This window comes from Cottoperca gobio, chromosome 8 (assembly GCF_900634415.1).
Source record: "Cottoperca gobio chromosome 8, fCotGob3.1, whole genome shotgun sequence".
Classification (NCBI taxonomy): domain Eukaryota; kingdom Metazoa; phylum Chordata; class Actinopteri; order Perciformes; family Bovichtidae; genus Cottoperca; species Cottoperca gobio.
The window spans coordinates 20,213,925-20,234,458 of record NC_041362.1 but is presented as its reverse complement, the minus strand read 5'-3'; the positions used below and the strand labels follow the sequence as shown (position 1 = coordinate 20,234,458).

General features: G+C 40.4%; 2 protein-coding genes across 2 annotated transcripts; one reads left to right on the top strand and one right to left on the bottom strand.

Moving 5' to 3' along the window:
* The first annotated feature begins 6,586 nt into the window (after positions 1–6,586).
* On the top strand, positions 6,587–10,720 carry rpl23 (ribosomal protein L23). Its single transcript, XM_029438570.1, has 5 exons — positions 6,587–6,661; positions 7,864–7,947; positions 8,472–8,600; positions 9,618–9,731; positions 10,587–10,720. Exons 1-5 carry the CDS (start codon positions 6,649–6,651, stop codon positions 10,667–10,669), a joined length of 423 nt encoding a protein of 140 aa, XP_029294430.1. The 5' UTR covers positions 6,587–6,648; the 3' UTR covers positions 10,670–10,720.
* A 1,879-nt stretch (positions 10,721–12,599) lies between these two features.
* LOC115012390 (von Willebrand factor C domain-containing protein 2-like) lies at positions 12,600–19,438 on the bottom strand. Its single transcript, XM_029437993.1, has 3 exons — positions 19,046–19,438; positions 16,987–17,116; positions 12,600–13,562 (listed from the first exon to the last, which is right to left on the bottom strand). The coding sequence occupies exons 1-3, from the start codon at positions 19,436–19,438 to the stop codon at positions 13,330–13,332; spliced, it is 756 nt and encodes a 251-aa protein (XP_029293853.1). The 3' UTR covers positions 12,600–13,329.
* Between the last annotated feature and the right edge of the window lie 1,096 nt (positions 19,439–20,534).

Genomic DNA, 20,534 nt, shown 5'->3' with positions numbered 1-20,534 from the left:
TTCTGCCAGGAAACGGCGTCAGTAGACCAAGGCGCCATTTTCCATATACGACGCCCTGAGTGCTTTGCCTGATGTTTTGCATCGTTTCTTGCGATGATCTGAATTCAGCAAGTTTTCTCTTGAAAAACTCTGGTGGATTACAATCATGATGAATGCTGATTTCCGTAAACTGCTGTTTAGTTTCTTACTGCAGAAAAACACAATGCCTGGGGAGGGTTTCAGTTTGCTGACGTGAATCCCTTCAAAACATACCCTCCTGATATTCACGACACTCTGTTGTCCCCGTTTCCAGCTGTAGCGCTGCTACGTTTTAACCATGATTCCATTTAAACCTCTGTTTGTTGTCATCCAGGACCAGAGCTGGCTTCCCGCTCAGCATGATTCCCGGCCATCGTCGGTCACTTTCTTCTTCTTCTCTGAGGTTTTTATGGCAGTTTCCAATCTATTGAAAATTGTTGTATTAGATATAAAATGTGGTTATCATTAACATTTTTATTGAACTTATTGTAGTATGATTATTTTAGTAACTGTGCATGACTCTACGCTATTTTTAATTTACCTTTTTCTTTTTAAACTCACCTGTTTTCTGAACAACCTCAATTGTGAAATGAATTGTTTTGAGTTCGTAAAGACTTCACGGTGTCAAGCCAGATATTTACAAGGAAAGACACAACTTGAAAGGATGCCTTGACATTTTAGTTTCTTAAATTGTCTGTTATTTGTCTAACTAAGCATCTGTCAAAATACAGATTTGACTTCCTCCATTGACATTACAGTTAGTCAAAAAGGCCCATTTCAACCGGTGAGCTGTATGACAGGTGTCTGCTGAAGACTAACATGTAAAATGTCACTGTAGCCCTCGTAGTGCTCAACTAGTTTTAAATGTATCTCTGTGGAGATTCTGTGTTCCCGAGGGAATAGCCCTGAGTCAGGCACAGTCACTTTCTGACATTAATGATCACATTATACAGTTCTGCTGTTGAGAAGATTCTCTGTGTCCTGTTTCTTTTGACGTTCACATTTGCTCCTTTGCATAAAATATAGATTCAGATTAAATGTAGGAGGATAGGCTTCATTAAAAGAACATGTGGTTGTACAATTGTTATACAATTACATGTTACTAGTAAAAAAAACAATAGTATAAAAGGAGAAAGTGCAGTGAATATATAGCGCAGTATACTAAGGAGTTGCATTTATGTTGGGCGATTCCACACGTCCAGTGCCAACGAGTGGCAATGCAGGAAGTGGGTAGTGAGGGTGTAACTTGCTGTAAGTCATGCTGTAGACCGAAACACCTGCGATTAAGGTTCGCTTTTTGTCCTTTTCTTTTTAAAGAATCATGGCAATGATATTTCCCTAACTTCAACAGTGTGCCTAATCTACTTCATACATACTTAAATTACAGTTTATTTGAAATGAGCACAATCGTTCTTTAACCATACTGTCTTTCCCATGCACACATAAGAACTCTAAATGTTGGCATTGACCCTTTAAAATGTTATCACAGAACGGCCATCATCGGCCTACAGCTCAATGTCACCAAAACCCAGGAGCTGATCGTTTATTTTAGTTAAATATCTTTTTTACAGGTTTTTTTCCCCCGTTGGTTTATGTATGACCAGGGAACATACATTTAATAATTTAAATAAACTTAATTAAGTGTTTTGCTGGCATGTGACATTTTTGTATTATATTTTGTTATAATTTTGTATCACAGGTCAAGTAGTTTGAACTACTTTTTCTTAGTATCTTAACTAAACATTTCCCTTGTGTAGCTTTGCTGTTGTTCAACTTCTTCCAGTGTGAAGTCATTGGCAGCTGCTAAGCTTCCAAAGTGTCTTCCCGAACACTGAAAGTCAGTTGGACATACTATCACCAAAAAGGAAAGAACAAAGTGCAGTTGGTTCCAACATGGCAGAGTTGCAGCAATTGATTGTGGACTTGAAGGTTTACTAAAGAAATCAAAGAAATAACCGTAAAGATTTTCGACTACACATAAAGACAATTATGCAACAAACAGGGAACTTGTGCATGGACATGGAGAAAACAACAAAGCACCGAAACTTAAAGACTCGGATGGAGGAGTTTGGGGATCAGATGGACTATTTGGAAAGTAAATTCAGGCAGAAAAATCTTTGAAGCCGAATAAATAAAGTGAAGGCAGCCAAACATGACAGCCTTCCTCCAAAAGCTAATTGCCAAAACTCTGAAAGTGCCAGATGAGCTCAATATTTTGCGAGTATACTGCATATATCATTTAAAAAACAATCTCTGAAAGACCTATAATGGCAATTTTCCTAAGCTTTGATATGAAGAAACAAGTGCTCAAAGCAGCATGGGATAAATAAAGACAGCAGAGAGCAAAAGCAAATGGCAAAAGATGGAGCAAAGAGAGAAAAGAAGCACAGTCATGGATCAAATCAAATCAAATCAAATGTATTTATATAGCCCAATATCACAAATTATACATTTGTCTCAGTGTGCTTTACAGACTGTACAGGTTACGACACCCTCTGTCCTTAGACCCCCGCATCGCTAAAAGAAACCCCAAAATTAAAGGGGGAAAAATGTTAGAAACCTCAGGGAGAGCAAGTGAGGAGGGATCCCTCTCCCAGGACGGACAGACGTGCAATAGATGTCGTGTGTACAGGATAAACAACATAGTACAAATACAACATTTGACAGAAATGATGTTGTGTTGAAAAAGAGAAAGTTTGGATGAATCCAGGAAAATGTCAAAAAGGCTTCCCGGTGTCCAGCAGGACCAGGGCAGCAGGCGCAGCCACGATTCCTGATCCTGACGTAAACTTTATCAGTGGCAACCTGCTACTGATGGCTGAAGGCTCTGCCTCCCATTGTACTCTTAGAGACTCCAGGAACTACAAGTAACCCTGCAGTCTGGGAGCGCAATGCTCTAGTTGGTTTATAAGGTACTATGAGATCTTTAAAATATGCTGGAGCCTGACCATTAATTGCTTTGTAAGTCAGGAGAAGGATTTTGAATTCTATTCTGTATTTTACCAGGAACCAGTGCAGAGCAGCTAATACAGGAGTAATTATGATCCCATTTCCTTGTTCTTGTCTATAGATTGTGTGCATGTAACGTCACGCTTCCCAACCCGGAAGTCAGCCATGTTGGTTGGTATATACAACCAAGACTGCGGCCGTTCACGTGGGAGTTGCTGCAACGCTTCGTAATTTTCTTTGTATTTAAACGTCTAAGATTGAAAGAAAATGCCAATCGTGTGCGCAGTGTATAATTGTGGTCATAACGCTACTCGTGACCCAGAGAAACGATTCTTTAGATTTCCTACAATCATCACAAACAACGATACACAAAAGAGGGATGAATTTCTGTCTACCGAACGCCGTAAGCTGGTTTAGCAACATAACTCGTGAGGATTTAACAGAAGAAAAAGCACAATTCACCCGTGTGTGTGTGGCGTCCACTTTATATCTGGTAAGAGCTCATGCTAAAGCTATGTTTTCAATGTTTACGTTAAACATTTGTGCTTATGATATACCCGAACACTGTAAGACCTTACTTCTCGTCACCCGGAGAAGCGGCAAAGCTTTATGATAGCAGCCATTTGCTCTTTTCTTCTGTGCATGTTTTGTTTGCTTATTTGACTACTTCACTTGCGAAAAGCAAAGCACCAATGTGAGAACATGCTTCGCTTAATCCCGCCACACAATCACAGTGTGCGAGGATAACATCGCCGCTCTTCTCACTCACAAACCACGGCTTGAGCGATGTATCTCAAGCCCTTTGAGAGTGATCTACACGGGCATGGACGAGCACCCTGTCATATTTCAGTGGTTTGGTAAGAAGACTACCAACCCAGCCAGAAACAAAGACATTATAAGCATCTAAGCTCTTGTATGCCTTCATTTGTGCGTTGGTTGCCAACGACGTTTGTAGGACAAGGTAGTTCACAATATCCGAATATTCAATCGGCGGTAATGAATCTAAATCCTTAATATAATCCGACGGCTTTAGCGTGTACGGGTCACGGCTGCAAATTTGGACTTTTCCTCTGAATCTTGCCTTTGCAGAGGACTCCAGAGAGTCGGAATACTTTGAAGAAGTCGGAGTTGTTGTTGTTGTTCGCTTTAGACGCCATTGTTGATTTGTTTTCCAACTAACATGGCGTCGCACGCATATGTCACACAGTTTTGTCACGTCTTCTCACACTACCTATACACGTGCCGCTGCATTTTGGATCAACTGAAGAGTCTTAAGCGACTTTTTGGGACAACCTGATAACAATGAGTTGCAGTAATCCAGCCTTTAAGTAAGAAATGCATGGACTAGTTTTTCTGCATCATTTTGAAACAGGATGTGGCAATATTGAAGACAGATGCAATATATTGTATGTTGAGGTCCTCGGGAGCGGTCCTCGTACTAGATATTTTAGCATGATTGATTGATGATGTTTACTGATCTAATTTATACACCTGCTAATATAGTAGGATGTGCAACTCCAAAATAACTTGGACTGACACCCACTGCACTGAGGATCACGGTCATCTGACAGCAAGTAAAGATTTAGAGGAAAACTAGTTTTCTGCTTTTTCCACAACCAGAGATAGATGCATCACTTCTTACACAGAATGTTGACATTTATTTCAGGTTTCATGAATACACATATTAACTGTAATGTAGTTTTCAGCTGTTTAAAATATTTATACCTGACGTACAATACCATACCTCTAATATATTAGGAAAAACATCATACAGTAGAGAACAACAATAATGATGTCATTCCATATTGGAATTCTTTCTGAAATAATTTCCTGAACATGCCACATATATTGGGAATCAAAAGAAATCTAAAAATAATACTCATTTTTATTATTTATTTTTTTATATGTGTATATGTGTAAATCTCTGAGTCTGTCTATATATTGTCCATATGGTTTAAAGAGAATTTCACAGCTGGAATAGAGTGTGTGCACTAATATTGTCATTAATTTGCTGCCATCTAGTGGTTACTTCATGCTCAATGTAAACTTGTTGGCGCAAGACAGAATCATTCGGTAGAAAAACAACAATCCTCTATTTACCTTTGCATTTATTTAGATTCAGATCCTTTACTTAAGAAAAAGTACTAAAACCCCACTGTGAAAATACACCAATACAAGTAAAAGTCCTGCATTCAAAACCTTACTTAAGTATGATAAGTATTATCAGCTAAATGTAATTAAGGTATGCAGGGTAAAAGTTATATAGGATTGTTCTGCATTAATATTACTTCTGCATTAATGTGTATGTTGCATTTTAGATGATTCAGTCAATTTTAACTCCTTTATTACTGTTGGGTAGTTTCTACAGGAAGCATTATTCTATAACATTATCTATGTTTGTAGCACCGCTGTCTCTAAAGGGTCCAATTTTCATGAGTTTCTCAGACAGCTTTGTGACATGCTGAAAACTATCAGAAATATCAAAACACATTTGCCTAAAAACTATAATACAGAACTATATAAATACAGGATGATGTATACCATTATGGTATAGTTATATAGTAGTTTTAACTGTGGATATTAGAAAGACAACCAATTTGTTTCATTATAATACGACCAAGTGCTGGTGGGTCAAACCCCCTGAACCTTTCCTGCTTTTCAAATATTTTGCGAATTTCCTCTTTGCTGTATTTAGAAACCATGTCATTAACAACAACGAAGGTCAGTGTGATGATGTCTTTACATGGAAACATTAAAGAGCACATTTCTTGCTTATTGATCGAATAGGTCATTGTGTCCACATAACGAGTAATAAAAATACAGGAGGATTCAAAATAAGACTGTAAGTGATAAATGTCGTAATCTTTTTTCATTAAAAAAAACTGCCTAAGGACGTTGTAAAATACAATACATTTAAAATATGTGTTCCGACAACCCCTAATGACCCGGATGTGAAATTGTTTATCCTACTATAGTGAAGGCATGATCCTCCCTGCTCTACTTCTGATTGGCTGCCTGACCACGTTGTTTCTCACATAGAGCGCGCTCAATAAATATGTATTGCACAACATCCATATCTGTATTTGCTGCTATTCCATCAGGTATTCCATTTCTGCTGACATCTGCAACAAGAGATATTATCCATGACATTTCTCTACCAGAATATCATATATATATATATATATATATATATATATATATATATATATAGAGAGATATATATATATATATATATATAGAGAGAGAGAGAGAGAGAGAGAGAGAGAGAGAGAGAGAGACACTTGATACTTTTTTGCTGACAATAAATGCTTTTACTTAAGAAAGGTTTTAAGGATATTGAATCTGTTGTAATTTGAATGAAAAGCCTAAATATGTTTTCATTTTATAACCATCAGCATTTATCAACTATTACAGAGAAGCAGTTTTTGGCAATTAATATTTGAAGTCTCAGGTTCCCTCCAAAATAAATATGTGTAAAAAACATTAAAACATTTTCCACGTGACCTAAGAAAATCGTTTATTTGATTTATAAATGTAGTGCAATACTATGTGAGGAACGTCATCGTCAGGTAATGCCTTCGCCATAGTAGGGCTCGCGATATTTCGCGACCCGGATGAAGTTCTGCTCAACTTTATATCCCACAATTCCTTTCTGCTTCTTCCTCTTTCCCTTCTGCGGCCATGTCTAAGAGAGGTATGAAACCCACCTTGTAAAATCCACATTCATCTACTGTTTTTTACTCCCCGCCAGCTCTTATAATATTGTTTATGTGTGATAGAGTGGGGAAGACAACACATCTACGGGATTAGTTTTACATTTCTGTACACAATTAACAGTTTCTAAACGATAGCATTTTTCGCTGGCTAGTTGGTGGAAGCCATGTTTTGCTGTCAGCGCCGTGAAGGCATGATACGAGTGAAGCATGAGGCAGAAAATGTGAATACGATGACCGTTGTTAACTTCAGACTGGTTTAATCGTTTTAGCCCTAAAGTCGCATCTTTTTAAATGAACTCAAACGTGAAGTCCCGTGCTGTAAATCGTCTCAGTGAGGTGAAATTGGTCGGCTTCAGCTAAGGCTATCTGGGTTAGCAAGGCAGCGTCGGTACATAATGTTACAGGTTAGTTTGAGTCGTTGTTGGTAGTTTTGCCACTGTTGAAGATAAATAATGTGTGCATATTCGGCGCCAGCCAGAGTTTGTAATTGTGAAACTGCTCATGCTAAGGACTATTAGTAAAACCTTTACCTCAAGTTGTACTTTGCTAGCTTTCAAGTTATTTGTGGCCTTCTGTAAAAGTCCTATTTCTTTAAGGAAGGCCAGCACATTTCTACCAACTCACTTTTCCACTATCTGCTGCTGAAAGTCTTAATGTTTAGAAGTTTCTATGACCTTTCATTAGGGTATTATAGGCTGTCAGTCTATTGGGTTGCACTTGAACTAGTTACCGATATCCTCGCAGCCAATCTTAAGTATCTACACGTTTTTCAATGAGCTGAGAAAAGCCCAATATTCCCAAGCTCATGGGAAGTGGATGTTTTGGAGCGATATGGGTTTTGACACAGCTATGGTATGTTAAAATCTTATAAATGTACATGTTAGAATAACTGCACTTTGCATATGTGGTGTTAGCTGCTAAAGTGGCATCAAGTGGTGTAGTATAGCATGCTTGACAAGAGGCATGTTAAAATAAGTGATCAGCTTAACCTAACTGAATAAGGATGTCTCGTCTGTTCACAGGAAGCAATGTGATAATGTATGGAGTTAAACCAGTTATTAAATTTACATTTATACAACAATATTATCTCTATTGCCCTCATGACGTTAATCACAAATTCCGTGAATGATCTTGAAGTGACACAGGAATTAATTTTAATTGTGTTCCCTTCTTCTTACAGGACGTGGTGGTTCATCTGGAGCCAAGTTCCGCATCTCACTGGGTCTCCCAGTGGGAGCGGTCATCAACTGTGCTGACAACACAGGTATGACTCAACTGACCTGTTGTTGTGGCTCAAATTAGTTGTTGTGCAGGTGCATATAAACTCCCAAGTTAAAGGGAAAAAAAACATGCAATGCTTATTGCTATGTTAACCTTCCTGCACAGATAATATGTCTGCTTAATATTATAGTGGTTGAACAAGCTCTGAGCTGGTAAATTAGCAGCTGCTTGACTTGAAGAGTTTGATTAATAATGGCACACTGTAAGATTTATATTTTGGCCAGGCTTTTAGTGCTCTCCCCTTCTAAAAAGCACTTGCTCTGTCTGCTCAGTGGCTATGTGAGTTGTCGAAGAAGGGAATAGTGAACTCATCACTGTGGGTGAGATGGCAGCGACACTGGCTGACTAATCTCAATCAGTGATGAGACAAACTGACAGCAATGTAACCAGTGTCATTTCTAAAACTCATGAATGTTCTTTAAAAACTCCTGCTCCAGTTTCTGGCTCATCTCCCTTCACCCGTGCTGTCCCCTTTTTTCATGTTTGTGTTTCTCCTCTGACCTTCAGGTGCTAAGAACCTGTATATCATCTCAGTGAAGGGCATCAAGGGGCGTCTGAACCGTCTGCCTGCTGCAGGAGTGGGTGACATGGTCATGGCCACAGTCAAGAAAGGCAAGCCAGAGCTCAGAAAAAAGGGTGAGTAGAAACAACTAGACACTTGTATTAGGGTTAAAAGATTTAGGCAGCATATTAACGCTTGAATGAACCACCGACACTTGTTAGGTGGTTGTGGATGATGGTAAATGCCACTGCATTGAAAATTGGGTTTTTAAATGCACAAGGGTGGTAATATCTTTACACCCGTATGTGGAAACTAAGAGTCTACCGGCTGTGTGACATGTTATAGTTAAGTAGATTATACATGTCCCTGCATTTTAAGTGAAGGGAATGTATGCTTAATGAAGTACAGTAGTGTTTTCCAGTCTTTCATCAAGCATCATCTACAGTGTAACAGATTACTACCACTGTTAAATCATGCACGTGTCCTGGCCGTGTAGAGCAAGACTCAGTTGAGTAAATGTTATATTGACATTTAGGTGTGTTAGTTTTAACTACTTATGAGCGGAGTGAGGGAGCAAAAAGCTCTTTTACAGCTTAATGGCCACAACACTAAATGACTTGTATTGCAACAATTACTCATTTAATACAATACATTTTTCCCCTTCAAAAAAGCACTTGCTTTGTCTGCTCAGTGACTGTGTGAGTTGTCGTAGAAGGGAATATTGACTTCTTCACTGTGGGTGAGATGGCAGCGTCTAACTATGGCTGACTAATCTCAATCAGTGATGAGACAATTCAAACCTGCTCAGTACAACAAACGTCTTTAAATCTACGTGATATAAGTGTTGATGCTCATACTTTGTTACATTGTCATTTATTGTGTACATGAGCGGATTCACCAAAGACCACTGTTGGTGGAAGGTCTTCTAAAGATGTGTGGCTCACCTGGTAGAGCAGGCGTCCATGCATTTATCCACACTGAATATGGAGGTTACCTCAGTATAATCTGGATTAAATTAAAGTTAAATATTTGTTTAATTGCGACTCAATGTTGCAGTAACCGTTTCTCGATTTTCCATCAAAGTCAAAATGCCATTTAAGGTTTGAGTGGCTTTGTATTAACTTGAACTAACGACATTCCCTCGTCCACAGTGCATCCTGCGGTGGTGATACGGCAGCGGAAGTCGTATCGGCGAAAAGATGGCGTGTTTCTCTACTTTGAAGACAATGCAGGTGTCATAGTAAACAACAAAGGAGAAATGAAAGGTGGGTTTGTTTTGATGTTGCACCAGGCATATTTATTATATTCTTCATGCTCACTGTACCGTTGTCTTGACAGCAGGGCCATTTACACATGAAATCGACTTGATGCATTAGTTTATGTATTACTGTGTAATGACTTGGAGCTCAGAATTGAGAGCTGCTCATTTTTATGTTTCATGTACTGTGACTAGAGCGTTGGTTGCTTCAGCCCCTCGGGTTCTGTCACGTTAGACAGTGAAATAGGTTGTGGTGGTAAAGTTCCTCAGAGATTCTCACCCACTCATTACCTATGTTTTTGCTGAAATGTTAAATCCAGCAGTATTTTTGTTTCATTGTGTGTCGTAAGATTTAAAGTTTTGTTTTACAAAGTTGCATCAGTGTTTATTTCACCATCAGGGCATTAGTGTTTTTAGATGTAGATATTTCCCCTTCAAAAAAGCACTTGCTTTGTCTGCTCAGTGACTGTGTGAGTTGTCGTAGAAGGGAATATTGACTTCTTCACTGTGGGTGAGATGGCAGCGTCTAACTATGGCTGACTAATCTCAATCAGTGATGAGACAATTCAAACCTGCTCAGTACAACAAACTGATTCACCAAAGACCACTGTTGGTGGAAGGCCTTCTAAAGATGTGTGGCTCACCTGGTAGAGCAGGCCCTTTTAGTCTTATCTTCTTAACTACTATCAACAAATGCAAAAAACTATTTTGCCTGCCCGCCCTAAACTGTGATTATATTCTTATAAACATAATCAAACCCGGACGCAGGATTCAGTCGGTTGTCGTCCATTTCCCATATGTATTTAATAAAGCATGAGGTGCTGGAACCAAAATAACTTGCTTTGCTTTTCTGTATCTGCAGGTTCAGCCATCACAGGTCCAGTAGCCAAGGAGTGCGCTGACCTTTGGCCCAGGATTGCCTCCAACGCTGGCAGCATAGCCTGAGCGGGACCCTGCCCGTCTTTTCGTTTTCAATAAAAACTGTTGGTAATCCAGCCTCGTGTTCTGGTGTTTTCATTTACCTTTTTATGCAGAGGAAACACTTTTGACGGAGTATTGTTGATGGGTGAGCTTCTGTTAAAATGTTCTGTATGGATGTGGTGCTGTAGTGGGAGCTTACTTCCACTAAGTAATGGAGATGTGGACAAATGACCTTCAGGCAGATTGTCTTGTTGGTTATTGCAATGTAAAAGTGCAATTTACGCAATTGGTTTTGATGTTGCAATATTGATAAAGGTTGGTTAATTTACACCTCAATTTCATAGCTGGAAATATGGCTTGAGTTTTGTGAAGAGAAATTATATTTATGTTTTGGGATTGTCAGCCATAGAATCAGTACAGTCCAATGTTCCTATTTGATATATAAATACAGCTCCAAATGATTTTATTTAGTTTCATATTAATGCACTTCCTCAGATTTACCATTAGAGGGTGTATTGAAACCTAACGAGTCTTGGGAGACGATGGTCTGCAAGCTTAATTTCACAACTGCACAGTACTTGATGATAAACGACAAACATAAGAGGAGGTTGTTGTGGGCAGCAGTAAGGGGGAAGGGTTATAACTGGAGTACAAGTAAAATACTCCTGTACAGCATTTTAACCTGATTTAGGTCGTTACTCTTTAATTAGCAATACACAACATGTATCCACTGAAGACGGGAACTGTTGAACACAACATGGGACAAAGTTTTGTAAGAACAGATGGGTTGATGTTCAAAGCTCATGTTATGACATGTGAGTCCAAATCAACAAACTGAGACCAACAGGATTATGATTGACATATAGCATACTGGCATGTATTAACATTACATATACCATCTGTTACTTCAGGTAGTGTGTGAATCATCCATTTTCTGCTGAGTCATTCTCAGCACTGTGTGTGTGGCCTACTTGGACCTCCCTGGCCTCTCTGCTTCCAGATGGAAACCAGCAGGCTACCATCCGCACCCAACACTTGTTTCCTCTGTCACTTAGCTTACTGTATATCACCAATACATTCATCTCGCACAACTATTGCTCCATCCATGTTCCCCAGCCGAATGATGGGATGTTTTATGGGGCAAGAGTGTCAAAATTGTAGATTTGCCCGTATGCAGGAAGGGACAAACTGAGAAATATTTAGTTTACCAGCAGTCAGTGAATATTTATTCCAGACAATGGTGTCCTCACCCACATTAAGCGTTGGAATAGACCCCGTCTCCCTGTCGGTGCGTGGCTCCTCTTCATGCTTCACATGCAACTAACGACTCTTCTCAGAGCCCAGGGTGACATCTTCACATAGTTTTGTCTGAACCAACCGTCCAAACCTCAAATAGATTCTATTCTGAAGCAACTCATTTTAGAAGTTGAATTTTTAACATTGTTAATTTTAAAGTAATTTAAAATTAACAATGTTAAAAATTCAACTCAATTATTCAAATTCAATTTTCGATAAACAGTTCGCTAAACTCAACAGTGTGGATTGTCCAGTCATTGCTTAGCAACCAAATGCAGTGTGCATGATAGTTTGGATGGTTGTTTCTTTTATTTATTCATTAAAGGCCATCAGCCAATGTCTGGCCGTCGGTGAGCGTCTGTCGTCCGAGTCTTTGCGGTGTGTCCCGCAACTGTGGCACTAGTGGGGCCTTGTTGGCAGCTTTTCGGCCGATTCAGCATGTTCAATCGGCGGCGGAGCCCGTCTAGTTCTTTGATATCGGTTCGGTGTGTCTGGGCCTTAAGGCCGTAACCACAAGAAAAGTGGCCCGTGAACATTATACTGTTTGTCTAGAGCTTTCATTGTTAAAGCTAAGAGCAGTGGGAGAGGGTCTGGTGTGCCCGGCCTTTGTCAAAGTTGAAAGCAGTGCTAAAGTTTGGTAAAGACTTGGTTTGGACTACTGAGCTTCTTGTTTTATAATCCTCATAAATATACTCAACATGTTCCGCACAACGTTGATGCAGTTCAAAGAATATATATTCACGTGCAAATTAATTGCACAAAAAAAACCACCCATGTCAACTGCCTTAAATGAAAACACAATAGTAAAAGTGTAAGAATTGGATTAGACTGTTTGTCTGCAATCATTAGCACGTCTCACTAACTAGCGTATTATGTAGAGTGGTAACTGTTTCAAGTTCAAGGTCTGAAACCAAGTAGTCGTTCTATCCAAAATGACTCTGCTACTGTTATCTTTATAAACGGTATGTGTGTGTCGTGTCAGAGCGGAACGTTTGTCAGGCGTAGCAACATTTACCAAGGGGGGGTTGGGTTTAGCAAACAATTGTTGAAAATGTCTACACTTTCATGCAAATTCTTTCTTTTCAATTGAATTCGTCAAATATGAAAATGCAGGGGGATAAAAATACCAGGTGTCCAAAAGTCATGTTTGCAAATAATTTCTGACTATTTTTCTAAAGATTTTGTCAATTTCACCCCCAAGTTCCTTCTTCCTCCTCAACACCAACCACCCTGCAGAGTATCCTACATTTCTTCCAGGCAGAACTGTTCTGAAATAATCTTGTTGGTTGCATTAAACATAAATGTGCAGATTGAGTCGGGCTGTATTGGGCCCTGTTTAGCGGTCCTGATACTAATACATAAAGCTAGAATGTATTCAACAATCCACTTCATGGTATCACATCCAGTCTGGGAATAAACCGCCTCCCCCTGGACTCCTCATCTCTGGGGGGCTCAGTTCGGACGCCGGGTGTCGGGCTGGGCTGGGGGTTCTGCTCACAGGTGGCCTGGGGGTGGGTGTGCCACGTCCCGTCCCGGTAGGTACAGTAGCATACTGTCTGCTTGTCGATGTTCACACGCTCCCCCGCTGGGATCACCCTGTCGCCAGCAAAGCAGTTGGGACCTAGAGTGACAGGAAAGATAGGACAGGGGCAAGTGGCTCTCACAAGATTTATTTAAAGAATTTTGCTCAGCCTCAGTGATGAAAGCAGTACTATACCAGTCGTCTATACCCATGTTTGGTCTTATGAAGGAATGCCAAACGTCTGCTCTCCTGATTCATTTAAAGAGCTTTCCTGCAGAGTCTTACTCATTTACTCAAGGAAGAGTTCTCGCTTTCTTGCCGAGAGTCAGAGAAGATTTATGCCACTCATATCTGTTAAGTTAATACATATAGTAGCTACAGTTAGCTTAGCTCAGGACAAAGGCTAGCCTGACTCCGTCCAAAGGTAACAAAATCCACTTTCCAGCACTTCTAAGGCTCACTAATTTACACGTTATATAAAGTTAATTTAATCTGTACAAAAACCTCAATTGTAGAAACAGTCTCCCCACAGTGTCGTTTCACCTCAGCAAAATTGGCTCAACTAGCCGGTGAACACGGTGGACCCTTTAGCAGCTAAAGAGCTTTTCCCTGGAGTTGGTAGAGACCAAACGCAGAGAGTGTATATTATAGCGTTGGGTTTACGGCTTGGATCTGCAGCTTTAAACAAGGCAGCTGCTTTGTTGATTGCGGCACAATGTATTTTTTCAAATGTGGTTCAAGTTCATTATGAAATAGATGTGTGTGTGTGTGTGTGTGTGTGTGATATTAATGTGGGCAATATGATACGAGCAACACAGGAAAAGATACAGATCTTTGGAAGAACAAATTAATCTGTGTTGTTTGGGATCGACATACTGAATACCATGCAAGCGAAAAGGTAAACAGCAGTTGCCCCCCTCAGTCACAGATGGGGGTTCCTTTATTTGGCAGCTACCTGTGAAACAATTACCAACCCCAGTCAGCAGGAGGAGAGGAAGTACAGTTCATCTGATGCCAGATTCGACCACGTTCGATAAAGCACAGCTGACATTTGGCAGCAGAAAAAAACAAAAAAAACAATGACGCAACAAACAAAACCATCTGTCCAGCAGAGGAGCAGTAAAAATAGAAACTACAACTGCTATAAAGCAACAAGGCAACAGAGAAGCAGACAGCATGTTCATGTGGCCTTCTCTTAGTGCTCATAGAGAATCAATAAAATAAAGCTGCTTTGGTTTTCCATTGTATTCTTCGAACAGCAACTGTGACGGTTCCCCTGGCTTGTTTATCCACAGGCCCTTTGAACTTCATGTGGATGCGAGCCATGTACTGTAGGTGCAGGCTCCGTCCTGATGCAAGCAGATGACCTGGAGTCAGACAAACCTGTTTGCTTGTTCTCCAAAAAAATGTAACTCCTGTCAAAATAAACAATCGGTTATTGAAAAAGAATCGCTAGCGTTGATCCTGTCTTTAAAACATTTAGACGTGTATGTTTGTTGGCAGTAGTATCGCTGTTGGAGTGTTCACTGACCATAACCTACTGACGTTTCTTAACTCACTGCATTGTCCCAACCAGAGGTCAGTTCACTGAGAACCGACAATGTGGTGGCAGACGCGTTGTCCCGGGCTCCCCTGGTGTGATGATGGTTTACTTTGCTCCTCTTGCTGCTTGTTTTCTTGCCTCTCTCCCTCTTAAATTGCTTTCTATATGTTTCTGGGGGGAGCTTGGTGCGAGGGAGGCACCTCCTTCATCTCAGATCTGTGCTTTTTCAGATTATAAATGGAACTTTGGTAATTTTGGTCGTAGTACACCCTCGACACTGATTACTGATAGCCACATCTCTTCCTTTTCTTCCTTTATTTAGGGTTTCTTGTGACCATTATTTAAATAAATGACTCATTATTTTTCTTCCATCTGCGTCTCCCTCTGTTTTGTCCTGGCTTCAGAGCCACGTTGTGACAGCAACACATAATACAAGTTATTATTATCCCCGCTGCACAATATCAGAGAGGGACTAATGCCAGTGGCGGCAAAAAGCATGTATGACATAACAGGGATGGCTCCGTAAGCTGCAGGGTGAACACTGCTGCAATTAAAGCCTTCTAATGGGTATGAGCTTAAGAGTGTGTGTGTGTGTGTGTGTGTGTGTGTGTGTGTGCGTGTGTGAGTGTGCGTGTGCGCGTGCGTGTGTGTGTATTAAGGAGAGAGTCAGTGAGATGGTATATGACAGCATGTGTTTATGCTCCTGCACTACTACTACTCTTTCTGTCATGTTTTTCCTCTGTAGCCTATAGGACTAAGCTACAACTGCACTTCAATGTGCAACCCTGTGCTGCAAAGATCCTTGAATCCTTGAGTGGATGACTTGTGCACCTCGATGAAATTGTTGCCGGGTAAGAGGGTATGAGTGTGGAATTAGATTTCAACCTCGTCACACGCTATGTATGGAAGTTGGACCCAATAATTCTTGAAGTATTTTGCTTATGCCCACTTACTAAGGTAGAGAGCAGTAACTGAAGTAGTGAATTTGAGAAAAAGGTTTTGAAGCTGGCTAACATATAGACAGGTTATAATGATTTCATTTAATGTTTTTTAGGTAGATTATCTTTTAAAATTGTATTAAAATGATAAGATTCACTGTTGAATGTTCAGGAGGTTTTTTATTGTGAGCAGAATGATCAGCAGAGGTCTCCTACTCTCCAAAACAAATGGTAAGCTGGTATAAACACTGAATTAGGCAGTTTCACGTTAAAAGTCAGTGTTTCTCCAGTGTACACGGGACAGACTGGCTACGAGCTAAAGGCTACGTCTGATCAGCTAGTTTATCTGGAAACATGAAATCTAGACGTCTGAGGACTAAAATCCTCCAGTTCAAATATAGAGCCATATATATAATAATATAAACCACCAAGATCCAAAAAGTCTATCGTACAAATGTGGCTTAAAAGTGGATAAAAAGACATGTTGACCGTAGGGTATCGAAACACCGACCCTCTGATTGGTGGCTGAGCCGCAGCCTCCCCAGACGTGTCCCTGCTCAAGGATGGGGCTGGGGATGTTCTATTTCTTTCTTATAAATATAGTTTCATTCAAAAAAAAAAATAATAATAATAATAAAGCTCCGTTTTTTTCTAAACACGTAACTATAACAGGAGGAAAAGCTGTTGGGGACTTTTTTTAATCTGATGATTAAAACATTTGTGTGTTTGTGAGTATTTAGGGCAGCAAATAAACTACAGTGTTCATGTTAAACTGCAAAGTGGTTAATCCACCTGTTTGCATGAATGTGCTCAGTATCTTGTCTCCCTGTCAGGTCATGAGACATGTTATGTTCAAACACTAGAGAATGGTTTGTCTAGTGTCCTAAATGGAAAGGGTGCACCCTCCTGGGAGCATTCTAGTAACTTCATCACAATATACTTCTTGCATAGTTTTAATAACCTGTGTGCAGGTTTAAACAAATGTATGTGACATCCTGAAATGAGTTTTCACGGACCACATTGGGCTCTGATTGAGTCTTACCAGTCTTACAGATGGGGCAGCAGTGGTTGGGTTCGTAGGTGGGGTTGACGCAGTGAGGGGCAGGGCAGTCGGAAATGCTGCAGTACACCTCTCTGTTGGCGTGGCAGCGACATCGCTCACACCTCGACAACTGGAACACACAATTTGAATGTCATTGACTTCAAATGTTTACATGTGACCGTTTGCACAATCAGAAGTGTCATTACATGTGACAGTTTGGTGTAATTACAGCAAACAAATGAGGCACGCAGCTGATCCGTCTCTGGTGCTATCTGGTTGGCTGCACTTCGTTTAATACAGGAGCTCTCAAATGTTTCGAACTTAAGGCCTGCTTCTGATTCTGAATATGTTTTCTAAGGACCACCTTCCCAAATAAATAAGAACAAAATATGACAAAAAAAAAAGCGGAGACTCGATTTACCGCCTCACAGTTATGTGATAAATTGCAGTGCAACATGTGAAATTGTTATAATTTCTCGAGTTACAGCCAAAAACGTCAGTGACCTTGACCTTTGTCTACCAAATTAAAATATCAGTTCATCCTTGAGTCCAAGTGGATGTTTGAGCCACATTTGAAGAAATTCCCTCCAGGCGTTCCTGAGAAACCACGTTAACGAGAATGGGGCGGTTCCTCCTTGAGTCCCAGTGGCTGTTGTCCTAAATCTGAATTCATTCCTTTAATGCTGTTGCCGGCGCAGAAGGCATAAAAATGTACTGGGCTCTAAGCATCTGATTTGCCACTGCCAGTAATGACCAAAATAAATATTCTGCTTATGAATCCAAATATAATGTATTCAGGGTCATATTTTCATTTTGTGTCGCTGAACCCGAGGAAACGTGAGCTAGCTAAACGTGGCAAAACACGTTTGTCTCTACCTGATGATGTGTCGAGATTGTATCGTATTATACAGACTTAAGGAAACACTTTGTTTTTCACCAATCCTGGTAAAACATCCCACCATGATCATTTTATTATATCTTTCAAGGGAAATAAAAATAAAGAAACTAAACTTATCATTCCTTCCAATGTCGTGAATAATATCGCAATTGCAATATCAGTCATAAAATAATCGCAATTATATATTATTAAAAACTTCTAAAATGTAATTATTGTCAAAAGTGCTGTTATGACACATCTAAATGTTAAAATTGCACTGAATGCACAATTTTGACATTTCTTTTTTTATGATTGACAATACATTCCCTCAGCATGTCTCCATCATCTGCAGGCAACATATTCACTCTGCTTTTAGATACATTTTGGTCTCCACCAACTCATGTCCATTCACACTCATGGATATTTAGCAGCTAGATGTTCTACTTTCTTCACACAATTGTAACTATAGTAACGTTGTGCTCAGTTTAGAGGCAGAATATGATGAAGCTGCGTGTGTGACTAAGGAAAATACTTTTACATTTGTATTTCCATATTATTGCCGATTTACACTTTAACTCCACCACATTTATCTCACAGCTGTAGTTACAAGTTATTTTTCAGATCAAGATTTTATACATCAAACATACAATCAGTATATAAAACATGAACTGCTATAGATGAAACTACCCAACAGTATATACAGTTGTTCAAATGTATCTCTACCTCTACATATTAAACACTTTCAATGAAGCCATTTTGCATAATGACTGCATTTACTTTTGATACTTTAAATAAAATGTACGGCCAATACGTGTGAAATTTCTACTTAAGTAAAATTGTGGGTGCAGGAGTTGGAACAGAGTATTTTTCATTGCTGTATAATTTTACTATTTAGATTAAAAGTAAGTCTTCCACCACCGATTATGTCATGCAGACAAAAGGAACAATGAACATATATAGTAAGTACACATGTACATGTAAAATTATATTATTATATATTATATGTGATGTGCATATATCTGAGATGACACACATCACTGAGCAGCTGCAGCACTAAATACATGTGTGTGAACTTGTGAACGGGACAGAGGGTGTGTGTGTGTGTGTGTGTGTGTGTGTGTGTGTGTGTGTGTGTGTGTGTGTGTGTTGGGGGGGGGTTGTAGAAGTTTGTATCTTTCTCACCCTGAACTCCTCTAGGAGCCGGTACGTTTGGCCCCCGTAGACACAGACCCTGGCCATAGCCTCGCACACCGGACAGCACGCCTTATATCTCATCCGCGTGCACCGCGGATGGATGCGGGGACACTTGGGTCGGACGCACACGGGACCGTCCACGGTGCACGTGCACGGACACGACGTTGGGCTCGGGTAATAAACTTCTCCGATTCCGTAAACAAAGCCGTGGTCGTCGATGCACCACTTGCCCCGGTAGTCCCCAAACTCGTAGTCCATGTCGGTTTTGGAGGAGTACTCCGCCGCTACCGCGTGATCCGCGACTCGCCCCGGACGGTGCGGCGGCAGCAGCAGGACGAGAGCGATGGAGAGGCAGCTGAGCGCGCGCTGCAGAGGGCTCATGGTGAACAGGTTACCGACACTAAGCATCTGTGTGTGCTGCGCTCCGGTGAGCTTCTCCTCCCACCGTCAGGAGCGCCGGTGACGCCGATACATGTGCGTCAGCCCGGAGTTTAATTCATACCCACAGCGGCTGTCAGCCAGAGCCAAACCGGGTGTGACTTCAATAACTTCATCAACAGGAAAAAAGAAAATGAGAAAATAATCTAAAAGGAAAGTTTATAAAACGCTTTAGGGCCTCAAGTGCTATTTACATGGGGTGACAGCACGTCGACAGATTACATTGTCATGTAGAGAGAAAGCAAATGTGACGACAACATACTGGAGACCGTTGGGTGTAGAAGTCTGCATGATAAAAACAGCTTCATATTTCTATGAGAACAGGTTTGAAGTTATGTAGGGTTCCAGGTTTTTAGGAGATTTACATTAACTTACTACATGTAACTCATTCTCACTGATGTATAGGCTTCATACATCAGTGCGGTCTATGGGAGCAACTGGGAGACCTGTCACAAACTTGTCCATGTTATGCTAGCAGGGCTCAATGCCTTGCCGCGACCCCCCCACTTTGATACACTGACTTGTAATATGGAGAACGGTGCCTCATGTCAGTCCTACTGTGAGCCTCGAACTCCTGTCCTTGATCTATCTCTTATGTCGCGTAAGTGGCGCGAGACGTTTCAGTGTCCTCACGGGGAACATTGTTTACCCACGTGTTGTGAGTTGTGTTTTGTATCATATCAACACAAGCGCTCCTCTATAAGCTACTGTGACTGACGTGAATAAAAGCGGTATGAGGAAATGTGTGCGATGCTTCCTGTGCTTCATGTTCTGCGGCCCCCTGGTGGCCGAGCTGAGACTATTGTTCCGCAACTGAAGCTGCAGCTGACAGGATGTCACGTTTTGGTGGCGAATGAAGGAAATTAAATTGACTTTACTTTTTCAAATTAAAGTATCAAATTCATCATATGTAATATATACTCTATAAAGAGTATATATTACCTGTATATCCTATATATGCAATTAGACAGTATTTTTAATATAAATATTTAGTGTATTGCTGCCATCATGACAAAATAAATGCTTTTCAAGTTATTAC

Coding starts and splice junctions, on each gene's coding strand:
- rpl23 (XM_029438570.1), top strand. Junction 8,601..9,617: donor GCCAGAGCTCAGAAAAAAGG/GTGAGTAGAAAC, acceptor CCTCGTCCACAG/TGCATCCTGCGGTGGTGATA. Junction 9,732..10,586: donor CAACAAAGGAGAAATGAAAG/GTGGGTTTGTTT, acceptor CTGTATCTGCAG/GTTCAGCCATCACAGGTCCA.
- LOC115012390 (XM_029437993.1), bottom strand. CDS start 19,438: ATGAGCCCTCTGCAGCGCGCGCTCAGCTGCCTCTCCATCGCTCTCGTC. Junction 17,117..19,045: donor GGCTCCTAGAGGAGTTCAGG/GTGAGAAAGATA, acceptor TGTGTGTTCCAG/TTGTCGAGGTGTGAGCGATG. Junction 13,563..16,986: donor CTGCCCCATCTGTAAGACTG/GTAAGACTCAAT, acceptor CTGTCACTCTAG/GTCCCAACTGCTTTGCTGGC.